The 13258-nt window shown below is 43.3% G+C and overlaps 1 protein-coding gene across 1 annotated transcript in view; it reads right to left on the bottom strand.

Moving 5' to 3' along the window:
- Positions 1–10457: 10457 nt before the first annotated feature.
- Positions 10458–13258, bottom strand: part of Tshr (thyroid stimulating hormone receptor) — a 150980-nt gene continuing 148179 nt past the window's right edge. The window contains exon 10 of the mRNA XM_047540171.1: positions 10458–12475. Coding sequence (XP_047396127.1) covers positions 11071–12475 — 1405 coding nt within the window. The 3' untranslated portion in view covers positions 10458–11070. The remainder of the gene's footprint in view (positions 12476–13258) is intronic.

Below are 13258 nucleotides of genomic sequence, written 5' to 3'. Positions count from 1 at the left end.
TGCTGTATTTTATCAAATGCTTTTTCTGCATCTATCGAAATAATCATGTGATTCTTGACTTTAAGTCTATTGATATGGTGAATGACATTTATTGATTTCCTGATGTTGAACCAACCTTGCATCCCTGGGATGAAACCCACTTGATCATGGTGCACTATCTTTTTAATATGTTTTTGTATGCGATTTGCTAAAATTTTGTTTAGAATTTTTGCGTCGATGTTCATTAAGGATATTGGTCTGAAATTTTCTTTCCTCGATGTGTCTCTGTCTGGTTTAGGAATCAGGGTAATATTGGCTTCATAGAATGAGTTTGGGAGAGTTCCCTCCTCTTCTATTTTCTGGAAAACTTTGAGAAGTATTGGAATGAGTTCTTCTTTAAAAGTTTTGTAAAACTCGGCTGAGAACCCATCTGGTCCTGGACTTTTCTTTGTTGGAAGGCTTTTGATGACTTCTTCTATTTCATTACTTGAAATTGGTCTATTTAAATTGTGTATGTCCTCCTCGTTCAGTTTAGGCAATTCATATGTCTCTAGAAACCTGTTGATGTCTTCGAAATTTTCTATTTTGTTGGAGTATAGATTTTCAAAATAGCTTCTAATTATGTTTTGTATTTCGGTCGTGTCTGTTGTGATATTTCCTTGTTCATTCCGAATTTTAGTGATTTGGGTTTTCTCTCGTCTTCTCTTTGTTAGTGTGGCTAAAGGTTTATCAATTTTGTTTATTTTTTCGAAGAACCAACTATTTATTTTGTCAATTTTTTGTATTGTTTCTTTCGTTTCAATTTCGTTGATTTCAGCTCTCAGTTTAACTATTTCCTGTCTTCTACTACTTTTGGTGTTGGTCTGTTCTTCTTTTTCTAGGGCTTTGAGCTGTAGTGTTAGGTCATTTATTTTTTGAGTTTTACTTCTTTTATTAAATGCGCTCCATGAAATAAATCTTCCTCTAAGTACCGCTTTCATAGTGTCCCAGAGATTTTGATATGTTGTTTCTTTGTTCTCGTTTACCTCTAAGAATTTTTAAATTTCCTTCCTAATATCTTCTGTTATCCATTCATCATATAGTAGCATATTGTTTAATCTCCAGGTGTTGGAGTAGTTTCTGTTTTTTACTCTTTCATTAATTTGTAACTTCAATCCATTATGATCTGATAGAATACAAGGTAGTGTCTCTATCTTCTTGTATTTGCTGACATTAGCTTTGTGGCATAATATATGGTCTATTTTAGAGAAGGATCCATGTGCTGCTGAGAAGAAAGTGTATTCGCTCTTGGTTGGATGGTATATTCTATAAATGTCTGTTAAGTCTAAATTATTGATTGTGTTATTGAGATCTATGGTTTCTTTGTTCAATTTTTGTTTGGAAGATCTGTCCAGTGGTGAAAGAGGCGTGTTAAAATCACCTAGTATTATTGTGTTATGGTCTATTTGGTTTCTAAAATTGAGAAGGATTTGTTTAACATATATGGATGAGCCACTGTTTGGGGCATAGATGTTTATGATTGTTATATCTTGCTGATTTATGCTTCCCTTAAGCAGTATGAAATGTCCTTCTTTATCCCTTCTAACTAACATTGGCTTGAAGTCCACTTTATCTGAAATGAGGATGGATACTCCAGCTTTTTTGCTGAGCCCATGTGCATGGTATGTTTTTCCCCATCCTTTCACCTTTAGTCTATGGGTATCTCTTTCTATGAGGTGAGTCTCTTGCAGGCAACATATTGTTGGGTCTTTCTTTTTAATCCAATCTGCCAGTCTATGTCTTTTGATTGATGAATTCAGGCCATTAACATTCAGGGTTATTATTGAGATATGATTTGTATTCCCAGTCATTTGGTTCATATTTAAAATTTTTGACACATCTTGGTTCCTCCTTTATTTGAGAGTTCCTTTAGGATAATTCCTCCCTTTGCTGATTTGCTTCTTTGTTTTTTATCTCTTCCTCATGGAATATTTTGCTGAGAATGTTCTGTAATGCTGGCTTTCTTTTTGTAAATTCTTTTAGCTTTTGTTTATCATGGAATGATCTTATTTCATCGTCAAATTTGAAGGTAAGTTTTGCTGGGTATAAGATTCTTGGTTGGCATCCATTTTCTTTCAGAGCTTGAAAAATGTTGTTCCAGGCCCTTCTAGCTTTTAGGGTCTGGATTGAAAAATCTGCTGATATCCGTATTGGCTTCCCCCTGAATGTAATTTGGTTCTTTTCTCTCACAGCCTTTAAAATTCTGTCTTTATTTTGTATGTTAGGTATTTTCATTATAATGTGCCTTGGTGTGGGTCTGTTGTAATTTTGTGTATTTGGAGTCCTATAAGCCTCTTGGACTTGATTTTCCATTTCATTCTTCAGATTTGGGAAATTTTCTGATATTATTTCTTCAAATAGGTTGTTCATTCCTTTGGTTTGTTTCTCTAAGCCTTCCTCAATCCCAATAATTCTCAAATTTGGCCTTTTCATGATATCCCATAGTTCTTGGAGATTCTGTTCATGATTTCTCACCATCTTCTCTGTTTGTTCAACTTTGTTTTCGAGGTTAAATATTTTGTCTTCAATATCTGAAGTTCTGTCTTCCAGCTGTTCTATCCTATTGGTTGTGCTTTCTATGGAGTTCTTAATTTGGTTTATTGTTTCCTTCATTTCAAGGATTTCTGTTTGGTTTTTTTTCAATATCTCTAACTCTTTATTGAAATGATCTTTTGCTTCCTGAATTTGCTCTGTTAACTGTCGATTGGTGCGATCGTTCAATGCCTGCATTTGCTCTTTCATCTCATCGTTTGCTTCCCTAATCATTTTAATTATGTACATTCTGAACTCCCTTTCTGTCATTTCTTCTGCCATGCTGTCGTTGGATTTTATTGATGTAACATCTAGATTTGTTTGGGGCATTTTCTTCCCTTGTTTTCTCATATTGTTCAGGGATCAGTGGGTCATTAAGATATTGCAGATTTCCTCTATCAACTTATAATGTCCCTGAAGATTGTTAGTATATCCCCTCTTATCCTTCAGTAGCCTGAAGTCTTGGAGGAGGTTGATAATGCAGAGCTCCACGAAGAAGCTGCCTCTCTAGGGTGGTGACCCTCAGGTGGCGTATATTCCCTGCTAGTGGGCAGAGGTGTCTCCACTTGTTGACCAATTGTCATCCAACGGGGAAGTAGGCTGCGGGCTGAGGCAAGGCCTGTTTGTGCCTATGTCTCTGACTTTACTGTCCCTGTGGGAAAACCTCCCCTGGCCGGGAAGAGTCACTCGGTGGGGACGTCTCGCTAGTCAGTTGCCCTCCTAGAGCTTCCCCTCAATCTACAACTACCCCCTGGGCTGGGCTGTCTTCTTCTGCAACGATCCCAGGGGCCCGGACCTACGTCCTGGGCCTGGGAGCCTCACCCTTCGCAGGCGAGTCTCCTTAGGCTGCCTCTCCCAGAGAGTCTGCCCGCCGCCCTGGAAACTTCGCTCCACCCCTAGGCGTGTCTCTGTGCAGCTCTTCCAGCAAGAAGCCACCTAGCTCCTGGGACCCTGCTCTGCACCAATCGCCTGGCTATGCAGCCCCTCCCCTGAGCCACCACCTGGAGCCCCGTACAATAGCTCCGAGACACAGAGACCCGCCACACACCTCCTCCTCCGGACAGCCGCCCGGTTTCCGACGCAGTCACTAGGAATCCAAACAACTCACTTTGGGTCTCCTCCTCCCACCAACCACCCGTAGCCCTAGGCAGTCACTCCAAGTCCAAGTGACCAGCCCTGTTCCTCCTCCTCCTCCTTGGGGTAGCCGCCCGAGTGTTCAGGAGCGGTGGCTCCGAGACCAGGTGACTCACCACGCTCCTTCTCCAGGCAGGCCACCGGTGTTCCGGAGCGGTTGCTTTTAGTCCAATCAACTCACCACTCACCTCCTCCTCTGGCAACCGCCTGTGGTTCTGATGCAGTCACTCCCAGACTAAGCGTCCCACCGCTCTCCTCCTCCAGGCAGGCCACCAGTGTTCTGGAGCAGCTGCTCCGAGTTCAAACAGCTCGTCACGCAGCTCCTCCTTCGGCAACCGCCCGCAGCTCTGATGCAGTCACTCCCAGGTCAAACAACAAGCCACGCTCCTCCTCCTCCTCCGGGCAACCTCCCGGCACTCAGGAGTGCTAGCTCTGAGTTCAAACAGTTCACCACACAACTCCTCCTCTGGCAACCGCCTGTGGTTCTGATGCAGTCATTCCCAGACCAAGCGTCCCGCCGTGCTCCTCCTCTTCCTCCGGGCAGTCCCCCGGCGCTCAGGAGCGCCCACTCTGAGTTCAAACAGCTCACCACGCAGCTCCTCCTCTGGCAACCGCCCGTGGCTCTGATGCAGTCACTCCTAGACCCAAGCGACCCGCCGGGCCTCTCCTCCTCCTCCGGGCAACCCCCCGGTGTTCGGAAGCGGTCACTCTGGGTCCAGACAGCTCACCACGCAGCTCCTCCCCAGGCAGCCGCCCGGAGCCCCAGCGGCTGCTCGAGTCCAAGCGCTATGCTGAGCCGCCTCCTCTACGATGATCCCAGTTGTCCGTGTTTACCGCTGCAGTGGGGGGAGGGGCGTCTCGCCGAGCAACTCCACTTCACAAATTCCCTGTGTTCCGGGGCTACCGCCCCATCCGGGACGCCTCCCCAACAGGAGAGACTCACCCGGCAGCTTTGAGTTGGTCCCAAGTCTCTCACTATCTCCTCTTTTGAATCTTGCGTCCTGGAGCAGCGTGAAATGCAGCCGCCCTCTAGTCCGCCATCTTGGCCCGCCTCCTGGCTTTCTTTTTGTAAATTCTTTTAGCTTTTGTTTATCAGGGAAGGATTTTATTTCATTGTCAAATTTGAAGGTAAGTTTTGCTGGATGTAAGATTCTTGGTTGGCATCCATTTTCTTTCAGAGCTTGAAAAATGTTGTTCCAGGCCCTTCTAGCTTTTAGGGTCTGGATTGAAAAATTGAATATCCGTATTGGTTTCCCCCTGAATGTAATTTGATTCTTTTCTCTCACAGCCTTTAAAATTCTGTCTTTATTTTGTATGTTAGGTATTTTCATTATAATGTGCCTTGGTGTGGGTCTGTTGTAATTTTGTGTATTTGGAGTCCTATAAGCCTCTTGAACTTGATTTTCCATTTCATTCTTCAGATTTGGGAAATTTTCTGATGTAATTTCATTGAATAGATTGTTCATTCCTTTGGTTTGTTTCTCTAAGCCTTCCTCAATCCCAATAATTCTCAAATTTGGCCTTTTCATGATATCCCATAGTTCTTGGAGATTCTGTTCATGATTTCTTACCATCTTCTCTGTTTGTTCAACTTTGTTTTCAAGGTTAAATATTTTTTCTTCAATATCTGAGGTTCTGTCTTACAGGTGTTCTATCCTATTGGTTATACTTTCTATTGAGTTCTTAATTTGGTTTATTGTTTCCTTCATTTCAAGGATTTCTGTTTGTTTTTTTTCAATATCTCTAACTCTTTATTGAAATGATCTTTTGCTTCCTGTATTTGCTCTTTTAACTGTCGATTGGTGCGATCATTCATTGCCTGCTTTTGCTCTTTCATCTCATCATTCAATGCCTGCATTTGCTCTTTCATCTCATCGTTTGCTTCCCTGATCATTTTAATTATGTACATTATGAACTCTCTTTCTGTCATTTCTTCTGCCATGCTGTCATTGAATTTTATTGATGTGACATCTAGATTTGTTTGGGACATTTTCTTCCCTTGTTCTCTCATATTGTTCAGGAATCAGTGGATCATTAAGATATTGCAGATTTCCTCTATTGACTTATAATGTCCCTGAAGATTGCTAGTATATCCCCTCTTATCCTCCAGTAGCCTGAAGTCTTGGAGGAAGTTGATAATGCGGTGCTCCACAAGGAAGCTGCCTCTCTAGGGGTGGTGACCCTCAGGTGGGGTATATTCCCTGATAGTGGGCAGAGGTGCTTCCACTTGTTGACCAATGGTCATCCAAAGGGGAACTAGGCTGCAGGCTGAGGCAAGGCCTGTTTGTGCCTGTGTCTCTGGTTTTACCATCCTTGTGGGAAAACCTCACCCGGTGGAGAAGACTCACCCGGTGGGGAAGACTCACCCGGTGGGGAGGTCTCGCTGGTCAGTTCCCCTCCTAGAGGTTCCCCTCAATCTACAACTACTGCCTGGGCTGGGCTGCCTTCCTCTGCAACGTTCCCAGGGGCCCGGACCTACCTCCTGGGCCTGGTAGCCTCACCCTACGCAGATGAGTCTCCTTAGGCTGCCTCTCCTCAGAGAATCTGCCCACAGTCCTGGAACCTTCGCTCCGCCCTTAAGCGTGTCTCTGTGCAGCTCTTCCACCAAGAAGTCGCCTAGGTCCTGGGACCCTGCTCTGCACCTAATCACCTGGCTATGCGGCCCCTCCTCTGAGCCGCCACCTGGAGCCCCGTACAATAGCTCCGAGTCCCAGAGACCCACCACACACCCCTTCCTCTGGACAGCCGCCCGGTGTTCCGACACAGTCACTAGGAGTCCAAGCAACTCACTTCATGTCTCCTCCTCCCGCCAACCGCCCTTAGCCCTAGGCAGTCACTCCGAGTCCAAGTGACCCGCCCTGTTCCTTCTCCTCCTCGGGATAGCCTCCCGGGTGTTCAGGAGCGGTTGCTTCGAGACCAAGTGACCCACCGCGCTCCTCCTCCGGGCAGGCCACCGGTGTTCAGGACCGTTCGCTTTGAGTCCAAACAACTCACCACTCGCCTCCTCCTCTGAGCAGCCACCCAGAGCTCTGATGCAGTCACTCCTAGACCAAGCGACCCGCCGCGCTTCTCCTCTTCCTCCGGGCAGCCCCCCGGTGTTCAGAAGCGGTCACTCTGAGTCCAAACAGCTCGCCATGCAGCTCCTCCTCTGGCAACCGCTTGTAGCTCTGGTGTAGTCCCTCCGAGTCCAAGCGACCCCGCCGCACTTTTCCTCTTCCTCTGGGCAGCCCCCCCCCCGGTGTTTAGAAGTGATCGCTCTGAGTCCAAACAGCTCGCCATGCAGCTCCTCCTCAGGCAGCTGCCCGGAGCCCCAGTGGTTGCTGCGAGTCCATGTGCTGTGCTGAGCAGCCTCCTGTACGATGCTCCCAGTTCTCTCCATATCTTTTAACTTTTATTTCTTATCTCACGTCTTTATTTGTCAACATTCTAGGAAATTTCCTCTACTGTAACCTCCACTCCTTCTGTTAAATTTTTGCTTTGGAAATGCCATTTTAAATTTGCCAAAACTCCTAATTTTAGAGCACTACAGTTTTAAAAAAATCATTGCTATTGTTGTGGGGCCCAATATTTTCTCAAATTTCTCTAATGTTATTAATTGGAATTTTAAAACTGATATTGTTTCTGAATTATTTCTTCTATTAAATTTTTTTTAAAGTTGTAGATAGACACAATATCTTTATTTTATTTATTTATTTACTTTTTTATGTGGTGCTGAGGCTCAAACCCAGTGCCTCACATGTGCTAGGCAAGTGCTCTACCACTGAGCTACAACCCCAGTCCCTAAATTATTTATTTTCTCTGGACAAATGTTATTTTTGTTCATTTTGATTTTGTGTGTGTGTGTGTGTGTGTGTGTGTGTGTGATCTGTTGTTAATGGGCAGTTCATTTTCTTCAAGTATGTCACCCTTCTTGGTGGCTTATTTGTTTCTGAATAGAGGATGAGTATGGTTAATATTGGCAGTATGGATTTTCCTCCCAAGACACCTCTCCCTGCCTGGGACAAGAGGAACACTGGTGGTAACACCTCTTTTTGTTTGTTTTTTTCCATGGTACTGGGGATCAAACCCAGGTCTTTGCACGTGCCAGGCAAGCACTCTACCACTGAGCTACATCCCCTTCACAGTGACACCTTTGTGTCAAGGATGAGGTTCACTTAGTGTTGCAAGAGCAGAAAGTGGGTGATTGGACTGGATTCCCTGTCTACACTCATCATTTGCTTTCTTTAAGATCTTGATGTGAAGCCAGGTGCAGAGGTTCACACCTATAATCCCAGAGGCTTGGGAGGCTGAGGCAGGAGGATCATGAGTTCAAAGCCAGCCTCAGCAACAGCAAGGCACTAAGCAATTCAGTGAGACCCTGTCTCTAAATAAAATAGGGCTGGGGATGTGGCTCAGTGGTTAAGTGCCCCTGAGTTCAATCCCCAATAAACCGCAAGCCTCCCCTCCCCGCCGCAGTAAAGATCTTGATTTGACTTGGAGCACACACTGGATGGGAGATGCCAAAGTGATGCAGACTTTCAATTAATTACCCTATTATCCCCTCTGTCCTGTGACGTTCAGATCTCCGGGACTCTGCAGGGAAGAAGACTCCCTTTCTCCACTGTAGCCTGATAACGGTGAGTGTGGCGGGGGCTGCAGACTCCTCCATTCTGAGTTACCCATCCAGTCCAAGCTTTACTTGCTACTTTCAGAAAGCCACCAGGGACTTTGGTTTGCTGGTAGTTCCTGTTCACCAGGCATTTCAGCTTGACCTCATTGTGTACTTCTTCACTGTCATTTCAGTGGAATTTGAAGGAGGAAAAGTGGTAGATGCAGGGCCTCAGTTCATCACACTGAGCTGGAACTTTAGGTATTCAGAATGAATAAGAATCACTCCACTGCATTATAATGCTATTTCCTCCAAAGATGTCAAGTAGGTAGGGGTATTGGGTCTTTAAACTATTACTGTTTTTAAAATGCTGATGATTTTGATTGTCTTCTTTTTATCCTCACTTTTCCCTTACTGCCACTCTCATGTGCTACCCATAATATACGTTCCTCTTCTAACCAGCTACTTCTGTTATACACAGTAGATTATCCATAAAACAAGTCAATAAATTTGAGAATGTTTTGAGCAACAAGTATGAGCTTTAGGGTATGAATTTTTAACCTCCTTGATTTGGATCTGTCTTCTAATAATTAAAAGATTCCAGCTAAAGTAAACTCTAGAAAGGACTTACAGATTTATTGCCTTCATTAGAATATTGCTTCAATTCCTGGTACCAATGCTAATCTTTTGCTTGATATATTGTTTCACTATTTTTTTTCTCTTAGCCATCATCATTATGGATGAATCATAATTCACTAAGAGTAAGCTTTATTCACACTGAGACCATTTATAATCAAGATCCTATGTTACAGTTGTTATTGATAGTCTAATATTTTATTTACTAATAAAGGTTTACTAATAAAGGCTCATTAGCAAATGTGCCAATTGTCTTTCCCTATCTTTAGTTTTGACACATATAATGTTAACCCCCCAAAGAAATAGCAAATTGAAAGAACAATGCTATAGGACTCAGCACAATCACAGAAAGAAAATTTATTTCATGTTGTGGATGTGAATTTTAGTAATAATCCTGTTGAAGTCTCTTTTGTAAGACTCTGTCTCCAAAGCACTAGTTTAACTACTCAAGATAAAACACATTATTTATGAAGATGTGATATTTCAAAATGTCACAGGAGAGAAACACATGCCAAAAGACAACACATTTGTTTAATTTCATTAGTTACAAATGAACTGCTAGGAAAGCCATGATTTTAGGTGTTTATAAGATTTGTTAAGATACGCAAATGTCCGTGATGGTTATAGTTGCGAACACATTCCAGGTGAGTCAGGAAGGGACCATTTCTGAAGGCCTATTAACCCTACTCCACATATTTAGAATGGCAAAAGGCTTATGCTGGGGTTCATCAGTCCTGAGAAGCAAATATCAACTCTGCTTGGGGACTCTTTTCTAGCAAGAAATTCGAGGGGTACCAGGACTAATAAGCTGGAGAGATTATCCAAGAGGAAGTTCCTGATGATTTTAAGTAAGGAAGCACTGTCAGGGAATGAAGGTTTATATTCAGTGGTCAGCAGGTTTGGAAAGAGCAGGCAGTATCAGAAGAGAAGACACTTCTCTCTTGACAGCTTTAGTTGGTATTGTGGACTGGAAATTGTTAAGATACCAATCCCTGAAGACAAGTTAAGTGCTTAGCAGTGATTCTGCAAAGTAAAGTAGTAACTAAATGATTGAAACTTGCAGAACTTTTTTTCTATTATATAAATACCAATCTGTTTTTGGCCTGATGATTATAGCAGTATAAATCTAGTAATTAGATAAATGATTTGGATCTAACCCAATGTAGTAATTCAATAGAAATTTCGGTTCAGAAATTTTTGGAAGCAGACATATTCCTGGGTCATATATCTGGTTTCAAAAAGGAGACAACAACCCTCCAAGATAGGAAAAACAGATTATACTTACATAGAGGTCTTCTTTCCCTTTGTTAGGAAATCTGTCTCGAGGGAAAGAGATATACATAGAATTTTAAATGAAAGAGGCCATGGAATTCTTCATTTCCACGGACTTCTGAGGCATAGTGATTTGCCCAAAGTCCTATAGTTAACTGGAGTTCAGTTTATTAGTCAAATATTTTCTGTATTTCACATCTTTTATGCTATGAGAATAGGCAATAAGATTCTAGTTTGCTAGATCACATAAGCTGAAATCTTACCAGTTTCTCCAGGCAACACATAATATCAGGTAGATCCTAGTGAAGAAATGATTAATACTTTCAGGGTCTGGAAAGAAAAAAAAAAAAAAAAAACCAAAAACCTCAAAACTAATCCTTTTCCCTCCTTCCTATCTCGTTACAGCTATTGAATGGCAACTATTTGTTTTTATCTTTTCAGTTTTAAGGAATTAAAACTCTTTGGTTGTATCAGGGAATGTGAAGTTGAACTGAGTCAATATGGGGCCAATTTTATCTTGTGATCACCATTTGCTGAATCTTTAGTATGAAATGCTGTATAAAGGCAAGAAGAACAATGCTGACATGGTTCAGTCTATACTTGTTGCAAATGTCACACCAGGTCATCTCTGAATTTACCATTAAGCAAGCCTTCCAGAGAGTACAGGTTATTTTCACATCACCTGGGATTTGGATGGACTGGTAGCTTCTCTTCCTTCTTAGAGGCAAAGGTTAGTGTAATGCTAGTCACTCTCCAGAGATGAACTATGATCTCATGAAACATCCCCTGCACAAAGGTTAGGTCAATTGTGTGATATGAGTTTGGAATGCACGTTCAAGAAACCAGCCTTTTGCACATCTCCCCACCATTGTGAGTGGTGTGGGGTCAACTTACAAGACTGTTTGCTTATACTCTTCTGAGATCCGGCCCTGTTTATTTGGAGTTAGGTGGGAATTTTCCAGCAGTTCATAGGCATCCTGCATATTGGGGAGACTCTGTCCCATGTCCCTGGTAACCTTATGAATCTGAATGCCAGTGCTGTTCTTGGGACAAACTCTCTGGTCCTGGTATGCCTGAGCCCGGCGTTTACAGATGCCAAACTTGCTGAGCAGGATAAACACATCTCTCTGGAAAGCCTTGGTGAAAATAGCATAGAGGAATGGATTGGCGCAGGAGTTAAGTGGATAAAAGAGAACCAGCAAGATTTTGGAGTTGGTAACAGTAATGAGAGGCTTGTTCATAAGTGCTGACAGAGCATAGAAGGAGATTGGAGCCATGCACATGAAGTCAGTGAAGATCAACACGGCCATCCTTTTGGCAATTTTGGTGTCTTTGTCTCCAGGGTTGTACTGGGGATTTCGGACTGTGATGTAGATCTTCACGTAACAGGAGCACACAATGACAAAGGCCACAATATTGAGCAACAGAACAAGGACAATATATGCCAGAGCAAGAGGAGTCTCAGTGTCCATGGGCAGACAGATGCTGACCTTGGCATAGCTACTTATTCCCACCAAAGGGAGCAGGGCAAGCAGGAAACAACAAACCCAGCCACCAACCATGATGGCGTAGGCATGCCTGAGGCGGATCTTGCGGTCCAGGCGCATGGCAAAGGTGATAGCATACCAACGCTCCAGGGTAATGACTGTCAGCGTGTACACTGACAACTCACTGGCAAAGACAGTGAAGAAACCAGCTGTGTTGCACCCAGGGCCTGTCTGCCAGTCGATGGCATGGTTGTAGTACTCAGAGTGAGTGTGGAGGTCCACAGAGGCGATGAGGAGTAGGTATATCCCCATGCAGAAATCTGCAAAGGCCAAGTTGCACATGAGAAAGCGTGGAACGGTCAGTTTGTAGTGGCTAGTGAGAATGATGAACAGGACAAAGACATTGCCTAGGAGAGCCAGCAGACTAACAAACCACACCACGATTCTCAGGAACTTGTAGCCCATTATGTCTTCACAGGGGTTGAACTCATCCGACTTGGGGGTACACACCATGTCTTCATTGTCCCCACACACGGTATAGTCGTAATGGCTATCAAAGGCTTGTAGAGTTTCTTCTTGGGCATTTTTGAGCTCCTGGCCAAAGCCAATGATCTCATCCTCTTGCTCTTCAAAGAAGACGTAATAATGGGAGTTGCTGTGGGCTTCCTGGAACTTGGAGTTTTGCTTGTATTCAACATTGCTGTCACCAGAATCGTCTTCATATTCCTGGTAGATGGGGCCATTCACAGATTTTCTGTGACGTAGACTCCGGATACTGCTCTCATTACACATCAAGGATTCAAGGATTCTGCAAGGCAGCAGAAATGAGTTGCCATTTGCTTAAAATCTGCTCAGGAGACCCACTGCATTTGGAAAAATATGCCAGTACTTATTATAGCGTACATGATTCTGCAAGATTTTACATGATCTGGCCAGGATTGTCTCTCCTATATCATTTCCTATCACAGTCCCCCCTTTCCTACTGTGATCCCGTAACATTGATCTTATTTCTCCTCTGCAACCACTTCAAGAAGAGCAATCACAACAAAGCATGAATACTTCAGCCAGCCCATATAAGTCAGAACCTGGCTTTAGAGTCTCTAGCTATTTTACCTTGGGCAGGTCTATGGACTTTGGCTTATTCACTTGGAGTGTGGATTAATGAGAGTAACTATTTCACATAGGTTATTAAAGAAGGGGATTAATATTTTTTTAAAGCTCTTACAACAGCACCTACAGCTTAGGAGTGCATATATATGTTGGTTATTGTTATTATTATTATTATTTCTATTGAGAGCTCTAGAACTCCATGTTCCCTTTGCCTGAAGACTGGTGGCTATCTTTACTTATTTTTCAAATATTAAACTCAAATTTCCCTTTCTCAGAGGCGTCTTCCCTGATCTCCTTACAATAAAAGGAATATACCTTGATTCACCTGCTGATCAGGTTTTGATTCGCTCTGGTTAAAATGTCCAGTGGGCTAGCACTTCTATCCAGCTGGGAGGTTAAGGAGAAGCCTGAATCCTCTCTACCCCTCCCAGGTCCTTTCCTACTTAGTGCCACATGGCGTCAGTATAGTCTGCTGTTTCCA

Source organism: Sciurus carolinensis, chromosome 2, assembly GCF_902686445.1.
Source record: "Sciurus carolinensis chromosome 2, mSciCar1.2, whole genome shotgun sequence".
Taxonomy (NCBI): domain Eukaryota; kingdom Metazoa; phylum Chordata; class Mammalia; order Rodentia; family Sciuridae; genus Sciurus; species Sciurus carolinensis.
This window is presented reverse-complemented; position numbering and strand designations above follow the sequence as displayed.